Source organism: Calypte anna, chromosome 9 (assembly GCF_003957555.1).
Source record: "Calypte anna isolate BGI_N300 chromosome 9, bCalAnn1_v1.p, whole genome shotgun sequence".
NCBI classification, from domain to species: domain Eukaryota; kingdom Metazoa; phylum Chordata; class Aves; order Apodiformes; family Trochilidae; genus Calypte; species Calypte anna.
Window position 1 is genome coordinate 25,033,864 of NC_044255.1, and position 19,781 is coordinate 25,053,644.

Genomic DNA, 19,781 nt, shown 5'->3' on the forward strand with positions numbered 1-19,781 from the left:
AGGCATTATACCAAATTCCTGGGAACACACTTGTCAGAAATGTTTAGGATGAAATCCTTCAGGTTTCTTGTGGCAGACTGAATAGCTGTATTTTCTCTTGCCCCTCCCCTCAGCTGCTCTGCACTACCACAGGCTGTCCTCAGACTCCATCCAACTTTTTGACTACAGATCTATCAGATGTCCCCTGCATACCTCCTAGAATGTCAGTGCTGACCTAACCTGGGTTTGTTTGTTTGGCTATGTTAATATAAGCAGAAATTCACCTGACACACTAGATGTGTACCTTTTCATGAAGTGCTGTTTGCAGCACCAAACCATACATTCCAACTTCAAGAGCTCTCTCTTGTCCTCTGAAAGGCTTCCTGCCTGTGTGAGTAGAACAGGCATCAATTCTCCAGTGATTTCACCAGGACAAGTGTAGATCTGATCCCTCCCAAGAAAGAGCAAGTGCACCTTGGTTCTGCTTAGTTCAAACCCAGCCCTGAGGCTTTAGTGGTAGAGAGCTGAGCCCTGATTTTGTGTGCAGGTTTGTGATGAGCATCTCTGTGAGGCTGCCTGCCCGTGCCTTTTATGATCACTGCGCCGTAATTAAAACCAAAACCTTCAAGTGTGTGACTCAGCAACATGAAGGCAACAGGGTCTTACAGCAGGAGAAACAAAGACAACAGCTGAAGAGATGTGTGACGAAGAGAAGTTAATTGAGGGAAAGAGGAATGAGAGAGAGGAGATCTCAAATGCTGATTGGGGATGACAGGGCGTGAGGCTGAGTTTTATATTAGCCTGGAAAAGACCCACCCAGCTTCTGAGAGCAGCAGAGAGAAGCCAGCCCTCCTGCAGCCAGCACCTCCTCTGCCCACGACTGGCCAGGCACCTCTATGCATTTGACACCAGGAAAAAATGCCTATTTCCTAGAGTATTTTTTCCAGAATTCCCTCTTCTCCCTCCCCAGAAAAAGGCAAAGGAGGAGCACTTACCTGGTGGGAGAAAGGCTGTATGCTGCTGTAACTGCATGTTGGCAAGAGCTTGCTGGTATTGGAAAATACCAGTGTTAAAGACTGCGGTGGCACCATTGGTTTTTTCAAGCGCAGGCCTCTTTGGTAATGGGGGAAGTACAGCTTGAGGAATTCCCTGGATGGTGGATGGGTATAAAAATAAAGCCCAGTAAAAAAAAGTAAAAGAAAAAAAAAAAAAAAAACAAAAAAACAAAGAAGTAAAAAAAAAAAAAAAAAAAAGAGAGACAAAAAATAATAAAAAAGGGTGTGGGGTGTGGAGGAGAATGGAAGGGAGGAAGAAAAGGAAAGAGAGAAAGGAAAAAAGAAAAATCAGTAGGAGGCAAAAAAACCCAGGCAGCACCATGTTTATCCATGAGCAAGCAAGCAGCATAGCAGACTGAACTACCAAATAAAAGGCGAGGTCAAAGCTTCACGAGGGAGCACTACTGTAGCCTGCCAGTGCAGCACAGGGCACAGGTGACAGGAACCGGCGTCACAACAGACCCCGGTGCTGTGCAGCCCGGGGGCTGGGTCAGGAGACAGGCTCTGGGGCAGGGGAAGCAGCACTGCCAGCTCCAGCAGGATCAACACGGAAAGCGATGTTAAAGAGTCCCCGCCGGAGCCGAGGGCGACAACAACCCCACTCCCCGGGCCTGCCCGGCCATGCATGCGGCACCCCGGACCCATCGCCAAGCCATGCCAACGCGGCCACCCCCGGGTCCCTGGGGAGGGGACGGGATGGGGGGCAAGGGGACGGGGGGATGATGAGAAGGGAACGGGAGGGGGGCGGCGGGGCGCGGGGGCCGGTACTGGAGCCCTGCCCGATGCCTTGGCCCTGCTGCCCCCCGCGCCCCCGGCCCGGGACGGGGGTAGGGCTGGGGATACTCCATTTCTAGACATTAACCCCCAAACTCGACTCTACGATACAGCTACATGCCAAGCTAAAAGGTGAAAGGTCATAGTACCAGGTCAAAGGTTGCCTCGAGGGGTCGCTTCAGTGATTTGACAGCCGACTGAGTCTTAATTAGCAGGCAGCGAGCACATGATGGCAATGGCCAGTGGGGTCAAGCGCATTAACATAAACAGCAAGCAGAGGTGCATCATGGGGGCAGCAGTGCATTGGGGAGGTGAGAAAAAACAAATAAAAACAAATCACCGGATGCCGTGTACAACGGTAACAAGACTAGGCATGCAGGGCCGGGGGGCAGGGGGACACGGCGGTGCCCACGGACACCCCGCCCCGGCCCCGTCCCGTCCCGTCCCGCTGCAGGACGGCTGAGGCGCGGGGAGGGGGGGGCTGGCGGGGACGGGGCTCCCCACACCCGGCCAGCGGCTCGCCGAGCACCTCTGGGAGCCCACGGCTACCGCCCGGCACCGCTGCTCCGGACACCGCAGCCCCGCCGGGCCCCGCTCCCCGCACCCCCCGGGAGACCCAAGCAGCTCCGGGTCCGGATGCTGCAGCCACCAGGGTGGGTGTAGGGCCCCAGGGGAGGTGCCGGCAGCCCTTGGGGGGCCGGGGAGGGAGCTACGAATGGCAGGAACACGCTCAGACCAACCTCGAACTAAGTGTCTACAAACACGGACTTAGAGTAACTAAATTGGGGTTTATCTATCTGTGCAGCTAGATAGATACATGCCTACCCACACACGAACACACGACAAACTGGGCATGTGCACGCACACGTACGGACACGCACACGGGTATGCACACATATATGTACGTATGGACGCTCTGTACATCAGCAGGCAAAATTAGTGGAACACCTGGATGGCCTGTGACCACCCCAGAGCAGATCTGGCACCACATGCTGAGAAGCTCATCACACGGTGTGGTGACTGGGGTCCCCAGGCACACACACAACCCCCTCCAGCCACAACACCCCACCCACCCGTGACCATCTCCTCAACACACTTCTACTCCGGAGGGGTTTCCAAACTCACCATGGCAGCTGCAGTCGCTGCTGCCTGGGCAGCTGCAGCTTGGTTAACCTGGTACTGGGCAGCCTTGATCTTGGCTTGCAGGTGTGCAGGAGGGTGAAAATATTTGCACTTTTCCCGTGAGCATCTCCCTTTGATGTAATCCATGCAGACGGTGACGGTGTTGTCGTTGGTGTCGATCATGGCGCTGTCGGCGGGGTGAGCGAACCGGCAGTCGTTCTCTCCCCTGTTGCAGTTGCCACGCTGGTACTCTCGACATACCTGTGGCACAGGGGAAAGAAAGGCTCTTAGTGTGGGTGATGGGGGTTGCAGGCACGGCTCAGAGCAGAGCTGGGATTTCTGGAAGCCTGAGAGTGGCGTGAGGGTGCCAGCAGTGGTGGTGGGACCGCAGGCTCAGCTCCCCAGCAGCAGGGATCTGGCTTCTCAACAGCCACTTCTGATGTCAGAGAGCACCAAACCCCACCAGGATCCAGAGCCAGCACACAGCGGGTTTTGTTCTGGCTCTCATTTAGCTACCACAGGACTGTTTGTGTTAGCTGGGGAAAGGTGCTGCAGCCAGCTCTCCGACCACACCTGGGGGGCTGGGACATCCCCTCCAGCATCCCCAGGCTGCAGCCTGGCACAGACCCCTCCCCGGCTGACACTGACTGATCACCAGTGGGACAGGCACCGGGCCCTCTCCACACACCTTCCTACCCCTGGAGCTAAAAATGTGGTGTGTGCTCTTTTCATGTCAGCTCTTCACAAACCAGAAACAGGATTTTGTCATTTTAGTTTTCCAAAGGCTATAGGAAACAGAAAGGGGCTACAGCAACCAGGTTTGTATAAAAATAAAACCCCTTTAGAGGATGGAATTTCCTTTTAAAGGTGGGCGCCCATGATCACCAGTATTTCCTCAAGGACCTTGGCTCTGATCCCTGCAACAGACCAAATTTGGCTGTTACTTGGTTTCCATCCATGCTGGTGCTCTAGCTGCTTTTTAACCCCTGTGACATTTCAAGTACCAGCTGCCCATCATCTGAGACCTCTGCAATGACATCCCTGAAGGACAGGAGCAATGCCACTGGTGAACCCACTCACAGGAAGCAGACATTTGTCCAGGGTCATTCCAGCATGACCCTATCTTTAGTCTTTTTCCCTGTGGTGACAAAGGCTCTGGACGTACAGAGCCGGGGCAGCCAGTCCAGGCACCTCCATTGCTCCTGCTCATGGCTTTGTGCTGGCAGAACTGCTTCACAGCACACAACAAACAGACTGGGGAAATTCCTCAGCTGGAAAAGAGGCACTTGCCTCCCAGGTAATTCTACAGCCAGATGCCCTCCCTGGTCCAGTCTCCACGCAGTGACACAGAGCACTGTGCCAGCCAGCACGACACAGGGAGCTGGGGAGGAAAGAGGCAGTGCCAGGTGAAGCCATCAAAACCCACAAGGCATTTCTGGTGTTGCATGCTACACATCCCTGCTCACAGGAGCTCCTGGCTGCTCTGCCCCCTCACTGCCATGCACACACCCAGCAGAGCTGGGACATCATCACTGCTGCTCCAGCAGAGCTGGGACATCATCACTGCTGCTCCAGCAGAGCTGGGACATCATCCCTGCCGCTCCAGCAGAGCTGGGATATCATCACTGCTGGTCCATCAGACCTGGGACATCATCCCTGCTGCTCCAGCAGACCTGGGACACCATCCCTGCTGCTCCACCAGAGCTGGGCTGGGCAGCCCCCCTGGCTGCTTGCTCTCTGCAATCAGACAGGGACATCTGGGCCATCAACCAGTGTCTTCTACCCAAAACCAGGCCTCACAGATAGACAAAAATAGATCATTTCCTTTGATTATTTGTTTAGAATTAAACTGAAGTCTTTTCCTCTGAAGATAAAGAAAAGAATGCAACTAATGTCAGCTGACTGCTTCTGCTCTTTGTCTTCTATTGCTGACCCACAAAACCAAGGTCTCAAAACCAATCCATTTGTAAGCAGGAACTGCTGCATTAGTAACACAAAGATGATCCATACAAATCCATATATGTGCATGTAAATATATTTAAAAGTATCTGTATACACAGAAAGAAAATGCATCCACAGATAAGCTAATTTTATGCAGTTAAAAACCAAGGAACGACCAGAGAACTGAAATAGTTAGGCAGACAGAGATAATCTTTGGCATGTCCAGAGCAAATTTTCACAGAGCTGTCATGCAGTAGCTGAGATAAGGCAATGAATGGCACTCTCAGTGCTCCTGAACAGACCTCTGAAGGATGGTTTACAGCAGCCAGACACAAACCATAACTCTGCCAGGCCTTCTAATCAGTGTGACCAGCAATGGCTTTTCAACCGCTGTGATGGCAGCCAAGAATGTTTCCAGTTCTTGTTTATTTAAAAGCAAGCATTGAAAACAGGGTTTTTTTCATCTGCAGGCAGGCAGGAATATATCATTCATTTACCTGAGTAAAGAGAGGCATGGAAGCATGACATGTTGTCTGGTCCTTCAGATCTGGAGAGCTTTTATTTAGTTAGTTATTAATAGCCCCGAAATTAGCCTCGTAATTTTCAACTCAGCATGTTAAGAAATACAAGGAAAGGAGACCAGCACCTCTCTACCTTGCCTGCAAAACTGCTGAGTTAGTGCTGCAGTATTACTGATTCATCCTCAGTCACTTGTTACAACTTCGGGCTGTTTACTTTGGTTCAAGTTGCCCACCCTGGCCAGGAGACAACCCCTGTGTCACCTCAGCCACCTCTGTGTCACCTCAGCCACCTCCGAGGTCCCACAGTGGGCAGAGGTTTTGGCCACAGGACATGGACAGCAATGCTGAGGTCCCTGCCCTTCCACGAGCAAGTCACCCCCTGCCTGTCTCCCTCTCTGCACTGAAGAGGCTTTATCAAACCCGGCACCTCGTGCCCAGCATGTTCTGAACATTTCCACAAACAGCACTGCTAACAGATTTCCTGATTAGCCACGAGCTGAAAATCTCCAAGAACTTCTAAGCTGCTTCTTTCTGGCAAAAAATGGCATACGTGCAGCAAGTAGGAAACAGCAGCTTGGTTGTGGTGATTCCTGATCCTTGAATACTTCTCATAGAAAATGATGGCATCCATCCAGAAACACACGTGTTTGAAATAAAATGGTTGGGCAAGCCCTTTTGCTCTCACTTCCTCGTCCTCCTCGCTTCTCTTCCAGTTCACTACAAGAGCCACACTTTTGTTCAAGATATTTCTGGCAGGAGTGTGAGGAAAGCTGTAGAAATGTCTCAACAGTGACACGTGACACGGTCCAAACAAGAATGAAATCAACCCCACTGCTAGTGACAGTCTGATCTTCTCGTATTCATACTAATTCAGGAGGGCAGGCACACTGCCTGACAGATCTGTGTTGTCTGCCTGCCTTCCTTAAAATCCCAGGTACATGGACTGAGAGCTGGGGACCAGTCTGATCCAGCCCAGCCTCCCAGAACACGTGTGTTAACTTCATTAACGCCCAAGTACATAATTCTTGAAAAAAAGTATTTTAAATTCTAAGCAGAACAAATCATGTTCCAAGATTAGATGCTAACATCATAGCAGTTATTTTTCTCAGGGACAGTTCATTCCAAGGCAGAGTGAGCTAAGCCATATAAAGCTCTCCAATCATGTCATAACAACTGGCAACACCAACAGCAGCAACTCGCCTAAAGGGCAGGTAGATGCATGTCAGCTTCTCAGAGAGGTAACAACCAGACCATGCAAACTCTTCAGTTCTGCATTTCCACACTCTATAACCTGCAAGCAGAAGTTTTGCTGTTCATAAAAACGATGTGCTTATTTGGTATTTGTCCACTGAATTTGGGTACTCCAGATGAGAGTCCCAACAGACTGGGAAGCACTGGCAAGCTGTCTTCTCACCTCTGCACTGCACTATTTGAGCTGCATTTGCTGAAGGGAATAAAGCAGCAGGAAGAGACACATCCCCACTGCCAGACACCAAGTTTGGAAGGCAGCAGGGTGGAACTGCAGAGCCAGTGGGTCAGCCTGGATTTGCTCTTGATTCCAGTCAAGATAAAAAGCAAAACTTAAGCAAGCTAAGAGAAGCTGGGTTTCTTTAAAGTGATCTTCACAGTGTTGGGCCAGAACAGAGCAATCTGCTCCTGGAGGAATCCCCACACAGTCACCAGGGATGGTCACCAAAGAGGCACTCCTGTGAATCCCAACACTCATTTTCAGGGGTTCCCAACTCATCCATCAACTTCCTCTCCACTCAAGTACCACACAAAACCACTCAGTCTTTTTAAAAATTTTGACTGATTTCAGGTGGTTTTGCTGGCTTTTCCTAATTGTTAAGAAAGTTCTTACTGCAGGCTGTGCCCCTGGGTGTCTGGCAAGAGCATCACTCTCACAAGTCCCTTTTGTGCAGGAGCAGCACTGCCCTGAACAGCTATACAAAGAGAATGCAAGAGTCTGGAGGACCAAAACCTGCACGCTGAAGCCTCAGATTTCATTCATGCACTTTGGACACAGTCTGCCAGCCAGCACAAGCTCTGCCCTGGAGGCACCACGTGGAGAGGTGTCCCCAGACAGCCCCTCTCAGGCTCCCACCCACATATGTGCTTCCCAGCCACAGGCACAGCTGGGGCCTGGGGACTTCAGGCATGTCTTGCTCCTGCTTATGAAGGTGTCCCCGGTGCCCCTGACCAGCACTGTGGCCTCTACACGGGTGGGAGCACAATCAGACAGAGCAGCTGACCTCAGCATTGCCACCCAAAGCGTTCCCTAGTACTGCCATCCTCTTCTCAGTCCTCAGTTTGGAATCTAGTGTGACTTATTTATGGATTTATCTAATTGTCCTTTGGTTTCACTCCACCTCTGGCAGGCATCCGCCATGAAGCAGACTCCTCAAAGGGAAAACATCCCTTGGTGATTCCAAGCAGGCACCCGTGTGCCAGCCCTCATCTCGGTGTGGCTGCCTCTCCTGTAACCTGAGCGTGCTTTGGGAAACGCTTTCCTCAGAGAAAACATCTCTAAAAAGGGAAATGATGCGATCCCCCAGAAGGGGAACCTGTGGTGACGTGAGCTCTGAGAATAGTGACAGCAGCAGCAGGCAGCTCTCCCTGCCAGATGACTCTCTGCTCCCCTCCCAGCCCATGGCCTGCGGGCAGCAGCCTGTCAGTCACAGGCACTACTAAGAGAAGGAATTAATTCTCCTTGTAAGGAGACTTCATTCCCATTAATGCCGACTCCGGGGCCAAAAGAGAAGCATTACAGTTACAGCTGGCTGTGTTATTAACCAGAGACCCTGCTCATTCCTCCCCTCACACCCCTGAGCTCAGGGAGCCCATCCAGAAGCAGAGCAGCCCCTGTGCCTCCCTGTCCCCGTGCCATGGTGCCACAGCTCTCCTGGCCATGCAGCCTCTGGCTCACTGCCTGCCGTGCCGATAAGGTGCTGAAAACACTGTCAGGCCTTGCAGATAAGGCAGATCCGGGGCAAGGTAGAGTTCCACCTAGAGAGCAGCAGCAGCACTTGTCAGGGTTGTAGCATGGCTGATAAGCTGGGTGCAGGAGTGCTGGCACCGTCTGCCCTAAGAGAGAAGCTGAGAGCCACCTCCAGCCTGGCCATGGAAGCTCTGCCCTTACACCAGTCCCTGGTGCTTGGTCCCCATGCACAGCCATGGTTATCACCTTCTGGGCACACACTAACAGCTTCCAGGCACTCTCAGGTATGACCTGGGCAGTAACAGAAGGGCTCAATAGTTCCATTTCTTTCTGCAAGAGGCTCAGGAGCAGAACCACAACCATTAACTTACTGTATCATCACCCAGTCACTCCCACTCCTTACCCATCACCAAGACAGAACGTTATCAGCTGAAGTGAAACCTGCATTGGTTTCCTTCACAAGAAAAATATTTTCTATCCAGAAGATGTAATAAGTGACAGAACTGGTCAGAGTAAGCTACATGTTTCAGCTCCTACCTCCAGCCTGTCCGTCCTCATCAGCTTCTGGGCAGCAGCGGCGGCAGCGGCAGGAACCGGGACACCGGGGTTCCCTGTCACCAGCATCGGGGCAGTGGGCAGGATCTCTGCTGGGACCAGGCCTGGGGACACGGGCCCCAGGTAGGGGTTGAAGGCAGCTGATGCGTTGGTGGCCAAGCTCGGTGCCACGGAAAACATGGGCTGCAGTCAGAGGAAAGGAGAAGAAAGAGACTTTAAATGTTTGTATGTGCCAAGGGGTCAGCTAACAGCCTGCTGGACATCATCCTCAGCACAGCAGCAGGGGGTTCCTGGGAAAGAAGCTTTTGTGGGACATGAAGAACATGTGCAAACATCACAGAAACCACGAGGAGAGGCTGAGCAGCAGCACCATGAACAGGCATGGCCCATGGGGAGAGGCTGAGCTCTGGGAGGGACACAGACAAAAGATGCACAAACACCCACTCCTGGGGGACATGGCATGTGCCTGAGAGCCCATCACACCATCACCACACCATCACCACACCATCACCACACCATCATCACATCACCACACCATCACCACACCATCACCACACCATCACCACACCATCATCACACCACCACATCATCACCACACCATCATCACACCATCATCACACCACCACACCACACTCAGCTCCAGACACAAGTACCTTTCTGACCCTGATGGCAGCCCACACTGGTTCAGAAGTTAGAGGAACAAGACCAGATGACCATCATAATTTAGTTTTATAAAACTAAACAGGCTGCCCAGGCAGATATTCAGAAGAAATACACTGCATTGAGACTGTGACATACTTAGACTAAAATTAAAATTATTTAGACTAAAAATGAAGCCAGAGAAAGAGAGAAAGCACACAAATATTTTTTTTTTTTTGCTTGTTTGAAAAAGACTCAGATGCCCTTGTAGGCTATTGCATGTGGTGAAGATAATTGGATGTAGAAGATCAAATAGTGCTGTAAGACCAAATGTGGAGCTGTTACACTGCAGTAAAGATTGAACAACCCTCCTACCCCCCAGACTGCAAAGGCACTGCCCTAGCAGGGTAACTGCTGAATAAGATTTAGTCTGGACTGTTAATCTTGAGTATCTAAATAAAGTAGTTACTCAAGGCACGTAGATTTTTTCTCCAGACCAAATTTTAGAGGGAAAAACAACTACAGAGTTAAGGCAACTCTTTTTCTCTGTTTCATATCTGTTTAAACCAGACAGCATGTTTTTGTACTCCCGAGGAAATGACTGCACTGTTTGGAAGAAAGGAACAAGTCCATTTGAAACACTGGACAAAAACACATCCAGAGATTACTGAAGAAAAAAAGACAGAAGTTTGTGTAAATTGGAATAGTTCCTTTAACGTCTCCCATTCTTCATCCACATGAATGAAAAACAAACAGGGAAATTCTACAGGATATAAAACAGTACTCTCAAATGCACTGTTAATTAATTGCACTTTTCATTACTGTGCTATCAGCTACGTAATAAGGAACACTGAAAAGAAAACTATGAACTAGTTTATTAGTGTGTCACTTTAGAGATAGCAATGTTTGATTTCAGCCCAATATACTCACTTTACAGTACGTAAAAGACTATCCTCTTTATTTTCTACTGAGATCATGTCATACTAACATAAATATCCTGCAGCCTTTAGAACACTGCAAAATAATAGCATATTTTATCAGAACCACTTGGTATTAGTGGGAAACTCACTGGTATTCTGCAATGTGCTGTACACGTGTAAATTAGGAGATAAACTCTCCTGCAGTCCTATCAGCCCAGACCTGGAGCCAGGCTGCTGGCAGAGGAGTCAGGGAGGCTCCAGCTCAGTCCCTGTGCCTGCTGCTCCTCTCCAGCCAGCTCTCCCTCCCCACCTCCTGAAGCAGAGGCAGCAATTCCCTGACACCATGACCCAACCACACAGTGCTCAGGGCCCTTGCAGTCAGTGTGCTGAGCATCATGAGAACCAGCTGCAAAAGGAACCCAGCAGCTCCTGCAGACCTGCAGAGAGAAGAGAGGTGAAGGAGGGCACAGCCTCAGGCACAGCTCCGTGCTGTCTGGTGCCCCACAGCCCACATCCTCCTGGCTACCTGGGAATTCTGCTCTCCACAAGCCCACTGAACCTGCTCGTGGGTCTGGGCTCCCAGCTCTGCCCTCAGAGGCTCTGCTCCTGTCCCTGGGGAGGTGACACGGGGGCACCTCTGGAAATGAGCAGAGCCCCAACTCCTTCCTGGACAGACAGACAGACAGACAGACAGATGGGCTTTCTGCCACAGCCCCAGCTCGCTGGCACAAGCCAGGCACCAGCTGAAGATAGATGAGAGAGCCAACTAGAAAGGAGAGATGGAAGTGTCCACAGACATTACTTGCACTAAGATAATTAAAACATTCATCAAACAGAAACATGAAAGAGCCCCACTGCTTCGCTTACCAAATCCTCCTCTCATCTATTAGCTCACTGATATTAAAGCACAGAGTACTGATTTTTGTAAAACCAAACAAACTGACCGAAGCATCATTAGATGGGATGATATCAGTCACTTGCTAGAGCACCCTGAAATAACATTTGTTTCAAATGCACAAAAAAATAATTTTAAGGCACAATTACTCTGATGACGTCCATTTGGAAGTACCACTGCTGGGACAGCCAGTGGGCCTTGCTATAAATCCTGGGACTGAAGGAGGCTGAACTCTGCAAACTCTGTGTCTGTGATGTCTGAACTCAGGTGATGAGCACAGGATGAGCATGGGCAGGAGCTTTGGGCTGCACCTCAAACCACACTGACTCAGATCCTGCTCATTAGGGACAGTGTGGGTCTAGCATAAAGGAGAATTACAACTTGATTTATATGTCTTCCTCACATTAGCCTCTCTTTATATGAAGAAAAAAGAACGTTAACCCAAAGGACTGCATTAGTTTACCCCAGTGCTGGGGTGTGCCTACACACTGCTCTGTGAGAGCTGTGTTGGGTACAACTCATCAAACAAACAGGGGAACAGAAGGAGTATTTTAAGCAATGGCTCTTTGTGTTGGCTGCATTTTGATGTAAGCTTTCTCACAGGCCTAAATATGAAATTTGCTGGCACCAAGGCTGTGTCACTGCACTCAAATCAGGAAACAAAAATAAAGCTGTGGCATGTGCACCAAGGTTGTTTTGATCTGCTGGAACTGAAAAATGATGTCGAGGTTGCTTTGGAGCTAAGGCAGGTAAAGCACAGGCTGCTCCTGAGCTGTCTGGCTCTACAGACACTTGGGTTTGTTTCCCACCCAAAAGCCACCAGCAGTGTGAGCAGCAGGGATGGGGCTGCCCCAGCCCAGTGCCCTGCCCAGACACAGACCCTTTTCTTTAAAGAAAAGCTGATCAAAAGAAAGAAAACAGAATGTGGCACCTTCTCACACTGCAGTAACAGGTACTGAAGGCTATTTACTGTAAAGATCCTGCCACAACATTTTCTGCTGTTTTCCCCCTCCAACTTTTTCTTGAACCAGCTGAGGCAGAAAGCTCTGTGGGAGTATACAGTATATATACATACTATATATACATACTATATGTGTGTGAATATATATACACACACACACATACTATATATATATATATATATATATATACACACTATACAGGTATAGTAACTCAGGCAATAGGCTACTACAGATTAACTGATAGGCCCACAAAACGTGGGTCTAAACAACCATTTGTTACAACATGAGAGTCCTTTCTGCTGAGATGATTTTCCTAAGGATTCAGCTGTGTTTTGAGCACTAATAGTCACCGTGTTTTCTGAAGAGCTGAACTCATCTAACAGAGTGAACACCAGTTTCCCAACAGAAGGTATTTAGAGGTAAATTAAACTCCCTAAATTCTGCTTTGCAAGAGAGGAACAGAAGAACCATCAGAGAAGTGCTAATGGAGACATATTTCTTATATATATATACACACATATATTTCAACTTACTTTTTCCTTTGCTGCCATTTTATGTGTTGAAAGCAAGAGCTTCAGCCAGGGGCACAGTGTTTGCCTTTTAATGCAGAATACCCCAGCCTTGCTCATGCATTAATCAGCACCATCATACATTAATCAGTACCCTCTAATGTCTCAGCTAGAAATTGATATTTGTTGGGGCAAATCTATCCAGAGGTGAGCTCCAGAGAGCCCCTGCACTGCATCAGAGGGCTCTGGTGCAGGATGCCCATCCCCAGCAGGGGTAGGTGCAGGGGGTTGGTGCCAAGCATCCCCAGGTTTGCTGAGCAGAGGGATTGCTGCAGAGGAGGAGTCTCTGCCAGGGCCTCCCTCCCCACGGGCACTGTGCTGTGCTCTCCTATTACCAGGGCTCAGAGAAACAGAGGGGATGTCATAAATGACCACGTTTTACTGTGCCCAGATGAGAGACTGCTGACAGATTCTCCCCTGGCTTTTTGCAGACAATACAATTATCTGCATTTCTCCTTCCTCCTGCCAAGCCTGAGCCAGGGATTCTGCAGGTCAGACTGACACAGTCCATCACCCTGGGCAAGCCTCCTGCTCTGCCTGACCACGTCCTGCAAGAACCAAAGCCCAACTCCAGCCAGAAATACCCTGAGAAAATTCCCCTGAGCAAATGGAAACCACCCAATAGTAATCTCCTGAAACCCAGGAATTTCCTAGAGCACACATCATTGCAAAGGAAACCTCTGCTCAGGAAAGCCCCATACAGATCACTACTTTCTTAATTTTAAGAAATTATTTGCAAGAAAAAAAAATTTAAAAAGATTAAGAAAATTAATTAACAATGCTACTGCAAGGCAGGGAGACTTAAGCAGCACAAAGACACACAGACAAGCATTTACTCATATTTGGTTTCCCACAGTCCCGGATTAGTGGGGACTTTCCAGCAGGTGAGGTCAGCACCCCTGTAACTCCCTGCACCTGGGATGGGAGGCAGAAAGACACCTACCACAGGCTGCAAGGGGGCACCAGGCATCATGGCATTGGCAAGCTGCATCTGCTGGGCCAGCATGGCCATGTTCTTCTGCTGAATCAGGTTATTGCGTCCATTGATCTCCAGCTGGGTTTTTAAGTGTGGTGGTGGGTGCAGGTATTTGCAGTTTTCCCTTGAACATCGACCCTGTGGAAGAGAATTGACACAGTTGGCTGAGAAGCTGCAGGGGTGTCTCTGTTCCTTATGTCATCAGCTCAACCAAACCCAGCACAGGCTGCTGAAGAGCCCCTGGCTGGGTTATCCCACCCCAGGCAGAGCAGCCCCCCAGTTCCAGCTCTTTGCTCTGCCCCTCTGAACAAGGGGGGTCTGCAGCACAGCTCCAACCCAGCCCTGAGCTCTGAGCTTCCACCAGACCCGGGGGACAGCAGCTTTGCAGAAAACCCCTTCCATACAGTGCATTTTTGGTGCAGTTGTGTAAACCAAACAAAAACCCCAGAATTGACTGGTTTCTAAACTTTAATTGAATTCAGCTGTGGTAAACAACAAGTTTCATGCACTGATTTTCCTCAGATGAAAGGACATTCATTCATCATCAATTTGACAGCCACACGCATCAAGAAGTAATAAAAAATGATTCTCTGAGCAATACACATCCAACCCCCCTTCTTCCCAAGAAAAGAGGCTCTGCAGCCCTGTCTGGGGACCTCTCAATGCAGCCCCCTGGGAGGCACCAGGGTGACCCTTGGAAAATGTCCCCAAGTGTCCCCAGCTGTGGCTCCCCAGCCAGTGAAGGGGCATCCAGAGAGGGAATGAGAAACCCCTGAGGGGATTTCTCCTCACCACACATGAGCTGTGACCTCTCATGCCAGGAGGCTGCTGAAAATGCTAATTCATTAGTAGGGAAGCTTTGTACACTGATTATTCTTTATAATTGTAACACTGCAGACCACACTTTCACTAAAGGGGTGATAATTATTAAAAAAACCAAACCAAAACAAAAGCTCAAAAAACCAAAACCCCAAAACACAAACAAACCCCCAAACAACTAAAAAAGGAGAACTGAATCCTTTTCTGGAAAAAAACAGATTCTGCAAATGACATTTTTTTTCCTTTACTCATTCATCTTTGAAATAAATCCAAACAGGAACAATGACAAGGCAAAAGACAGCCTTAATTTAAGTAACAAACCGTTTTTAACAGGAAACAAATTAATTTAATACAGCTTGACCTTACATTGCAATTTTGCTCAGAAAGTTAAAATGCATTCTTGTTACAAGACCTGTCGGAAATCTAATTTGTACAATGATTTTTTGTCTCCCCTTGAGGCTGGGATAATGGGTTTGCTGCTGCCCCCTCCCAGCCTCTCTTTCCTGCTGGCAGTCCCAAGTTCTTAACCTCACTTTCCTGGTTAGGGGACTGACATCTGAGCAATCCCTGCACAGGAGACACTGGATAGAAAGGAAAATGGCTGGGGAAAGACAAGCCCTTTGGAACAGCCCTGGTTAGGTCCATTCTTCTCTTGATACTACAGCCCATGGTATCTGTTGCTACTGCTATGCAACACGGGGCAAAATTACACATTTAGTAGCTGCCTGGAAGATGATATCTCACATTAGCACAGTGTAAAAATCAGACTGAACCACTGCTAAATAAGTAACATGAAACTGCATCGTGTGCTGCTGGAACTGGAGAGGAGCAACCCACAAACCTGGTTCCAACATGCAGATTAAACCCCATGTCCCTGTTTTGGTGTGTGGGGAGGCTCAGGCTGCTCCACACTGCTCTGGACTGGATCCATAGCTGTACATCATCACTGCTTAATGTAATTCCTGGGCTCAGATGCTCTAAAGCCAGAGGAAACCATTCCAGTGACCCAGCCCAATGTCTCTGGGCTCCTGGGGAGCACCGAGCCCCCTCCATTGCTTCCCCATAATTCTACTGGCTTGGCACCTGATCCTTAAGGGAGATAATTTACTCTGAATTATTGACTACACAAATATCCACATCCCCAGGTAAACCACACTTATCTTAGTAATTGTTACCTAAAAGTCAAAAAGTTTCCCCCTTTCTTGATTGTGTGTTGCTGTGGAGTCTGGTGCAGCATTCAGCTTTCAACCTATTTGAATTTACAGATTTTCCCAAAAGAAATGCAAACTTCTTTGTTTAGGAAAGGGCTTTTTTGTCTCCCTCATATTCCTTGAGCCTTCAGAAGTGGCCCAGGAGAATGCCCAGAGTCAGAAACCACAGGCTGAAAACCACTGTCAGAAATCTGGATGCACTCAACTCCTTTGTGCTGCGAGGAAGCAGCTTCTTGATTACCTTATCACTGGATTCTGGAAACTGTGGTCAACAAGGTCTAAAGCCTGAGCCAGGCAGATGAGGACATGCTCCCAGCAGGAAGGCTGAGCAGGAGGCCAGGCTCACACCATGTTTTCCTCACACCTCCCAGTTACACAGAGTGGTTTGATACCCCCAGAACAGGAGGCATTTCACCTGAGCATGTGCAGAGTCGTGGAAGAGAAAACGAGCAAAACTCGAGCCAAAAAAGAAAACACAGCCAATCCTGTCTGGGAAAAAACACCCCCAGATTCTGCATTCTGAAAATACAGTGGGAGAATTTCTGCAAGACTTGGGTCATTTGACAAATGTGTTGGATTTTGACACTACACCTAGATACTGTGAGCAAGAAATGAGCCCATTCCTGAGGTCACTCCCAGGTTCCTCTCTGCAGCACCATTCTCCCATGAAGCATGGCACATCCTGTTTTTCAGACCCTACATTAAACATTAGAAACACAATAGCAGTTCTTGCTCTCTCTGAAAATAATTTCCTTCTAGAAAATACCCCAAATCCATGTTTAATAATGAAAAAGTATTCTTGGGATTCACTCCTGAGATTTGTGCTCCTCCACCCGCTGCAGTTACGGCCTAGGTAACAGAGGTACCATCAATTTGTACTTTTTCCTTGAGGGAATGGTTAATGGAAATATTAGCAGGAGTCAATAACTAATTAACAAGAAGATGATTTAAACTCAGTGTGCTGTGGATCCCGCTGTGCCAGTGCGTGGTGGCAGCAGGGAAGTGTCACCCCCGGGTCTGGAAAGCAGATCCTGTGAGCTGAACACAGCTCTGAGTGGCTGCTGCTGGGCCTGCAGGCTGCTCTGAGAACTTGCAGACACCCAGGGCTTTCACCACCTGCATCAGCTTTAAACCAATGCAAATTCAAAACAGCTCCAGCCCCTCGGAGTGATGTGCCCAGCAAAGGAAGAATGGCAAACTCCTCACCCTGGGGGATCTGGCTCCAGACTAAAACCTTGGAAAGCACAGCCTGGTGATGCAGTGACTGAGCTCTAATTAGCTAACTGCTCTCACAAGGTCATTACTCCTCTGGGTGCAACTCATCAGAACCCCAGGGTGCTCAGGAAGGACCTGAGGGACTGCAGAGACTCCTGTGGGAAGGGGACATCCCTTGCAGGGATGGGTTGGTTGGAGAGGATCAGCAAACATCAGCTTGGGCACAGCCAAAGCCAAATACAGAAGAATTTTTAATTTTAAATGGATGGAGACTAAATAAAGATTGCAGTTCTTGCTGCCACTTGCTGAGCACTGGGGAGTGCTCCCTGAGCAGAGTGGTCCTGCCAGCCTTGCTTACATTTATCCCCCTGCAGAAGGACAAATCAGAAGAAAACCCAAGCAGAAGCAGCAGAGTGCAGGCACTGCCTCTGCCCCTGCAGCACCCGAGGCTCAGCCCACACCCAGTCCCACCCTACCCAGCCACTGAGCTCAGTGCATCTCTACCAACAACTTCCATAAACCCACCTGCTCTGGGAAAGTCTGAAACTGAGCTGTGCCAGCCACAGGGCTATGTTCATTGTGCTCTTTTTATAGCACTGCAGTAGCACAAAGCTGCCTTCCCCAGCACTCCCCACACCACTGCACAGGGGTGTTTACACAGTGTTTACACCAGGACTGCTGCTCATCAAGGCAAGGGGGGAAGCTCCTGGTTTTCCATCCATCCACCCCATGGTAACATCAGAAGTCCAGGGGCAGAGGAGCAGTGGGAGCAGCCATGTGCTGCCTGCTGCTGGAACCAGCCCTGCCTCTTCCTCCAGGATCCCTGGAACAAACCCCCGGCTTCCCCCGAGGTGCTGGATGCTGCAGGAGAGGCAGGATGCCCTGCTGGCCCCAGCCCCCTCCCCTCACCCCCTTAGCAACAGGATTTACAAAAAACCCCAAGGTACTGCCACCTGTAAGCACAGCACAGCACAGGACTGATGCAACAAGCTTCCAGTGGAAATCTTTAGCATACACTGCTGCTCAGGATGTCCTGGAGCCAAATTAATTCTCCAATTAAAAACTGTTGCTTAGCAACGTGGTTTGAGATGCAGGAGAGAAAGGCAGGGTGCTGGTGAGGGTGGGCCATGGGTGGGCAGGATGGGTGCCCACCCTGCAGGACCCCCTTCTCAATGGAGTGTCCCTGGGGTGCCCTGTCTGCAGTGGGCAAAACCAACCCTCCAGTGCCACGGGGAAACATGGACCCCAGCTCTGCTCCAAACCCTGTCCTTGCTTATTCTAAAGCAAAAGCAGCTCCAGCCCCGTGGAGGTATTCTGGGTGTGGAGCAAACAGAGCTTCCCCAGGTGGTATCAGGGCTGGATGCACCCCCCTGCATGCTGCACTGCTGTCCTTGCTGCTAACATTAAATCAAGGAGACAACCTGCCCGCCACAGGATGCAGAGAACTCAGCTCCTGAACATGAAACCATCTACCAGAAACAGCCTTTAATCTCTGCTGTTGGCCCCCAGCAGCTGCCACTGCATTTAACCACCTCCAGCATTACCATGGACTCACCAAAGCACCTCTGTGCCATTGGAGCTGCTGAGTCCTGCTTTTAAAAACACAGCACCACAGAATGTCAGGCTGGAAGGGACATCAAGGATCCCCTGGTCCAGCCCTTCTAATATTGTTTGTATGAGATGTCCCAGCTCCCCATCAAGCTGAGGCTTCAAACTTTCCAAAGGGGGGGAATCCACCCCGTCCCTTGGGAGATCATTCCATTGTCTGACTGTCCTCATATCCAAAATCCTATCTCTCGTGTCCAAAATCAGACATATAACCCTCTTTCATCAGTCTATCCCCTAAAAACTAAAGGAAAAGCTTCCTGTGGCCAGCAGATGCTCCTGTGGATGTTGCACACCCAAGCTGTCACCCTGTCACTATTAACAGTTATTAATGACACAATTAAAGCAATCACCTCGAGGTATTCCCAAGTGCCAGAACATTGCATGGCAAGTGCCATGGCTGGGGATGCTGGGATGTACCTGCTGGTGCCCACCTCCCCACACCAGCAAACCTGCAGCTGCAACACATGGAGTGGTTCTGATCCAAACCAAACAGGCAAACACCTCCCTCTTTTAGGGAGCACAAATTCCTTCCAAGAGCAGAGCACCAGGCGTGTTAAAACCCAAGCAGGAAGATGGCTGTGACACAAAATCTGAGTATTGCCTGTAAATGGTAAAACTATTTATACTGATGCTCATGTGTTTTACAGGAAAACATTTAACTGCACGTAAGCTACGAGTTGCTCTTTAAAAATAAACTGTTGGTGTTTGCTTTGTTGTAGTAGCTGGCCTGCCAAGCATGGGTGCAGAGAAATCTTTCACATATTGAACAAAAAAAGTTACTGGACTTTTTATATATGCAAAGTGCAGTCCTGGTGAGCCACTGGTGATGCTCACAACTCCAAAGAGCTGGCTGAGGCACTACTCTACTCCAGGCTGAGCACTACACTACTCCAGGCTGAGCACTACTCTACTCCAGGCTGAGCACTACACTACTCCAGGCTGCTGCAGAGCCCAGCCCAGAGCTGAGCAGTGCCTGCCCTGCAGCTCCTGGCTGCCCCAGCACACAGCCAGTGGGTTTTCTCCAGGGAAAAGTGCTCTGGTTGGTTTTTGCCCAAAGCCACACACTCAGGGTAGGTGGGGAA

General features: G+C 49.5%; 1 protein-coding gene across 15 annotated transcripts in view; it reads right to left on the reverse strand.

Annotated features, from left to right (window-relative positions):
• MBNL1 (muscleblind like splicing regulator 1) overlaps positions 1-19,781 on the reverse strand; it is a 75,675-nt gene that overhangs the window by 12,002 nt on the left and 43,892 nt on the right. For 11 of the 15 annotated variants that reach the window (XM_030455953.1, XM_030455951.1, XM_030455948.1 and 8 more), the window contains 5 exons: positions 13,814-13,984; positions 8,868-9,068; positions 2,934-3,191; positions 1,958-2,011; positions 975-1,128 (listed from right to left, as the gene is read on the reverse strand). In XM_030455953.1, the coding sequence (XP_030311813.1) occupies positions 975-1,128; positions 1,958-2,011; positions 2,934-3,191; positions 8,868-9,068; positions 13,814-13,984 (838 nt within the window). The remainder of the gene's footprint in view (positions 1-974; positions 1,129-1,957; positions 2,012-2,933; positions 3,192-8,867; positions 9,069-13,813; positions 13,985-19,781) is intronic. The other 4 variants (XM_030455957.1, XM_030455961.1, XM_030455956.1 and 1 more) reach the window with 1 other exon arrangement.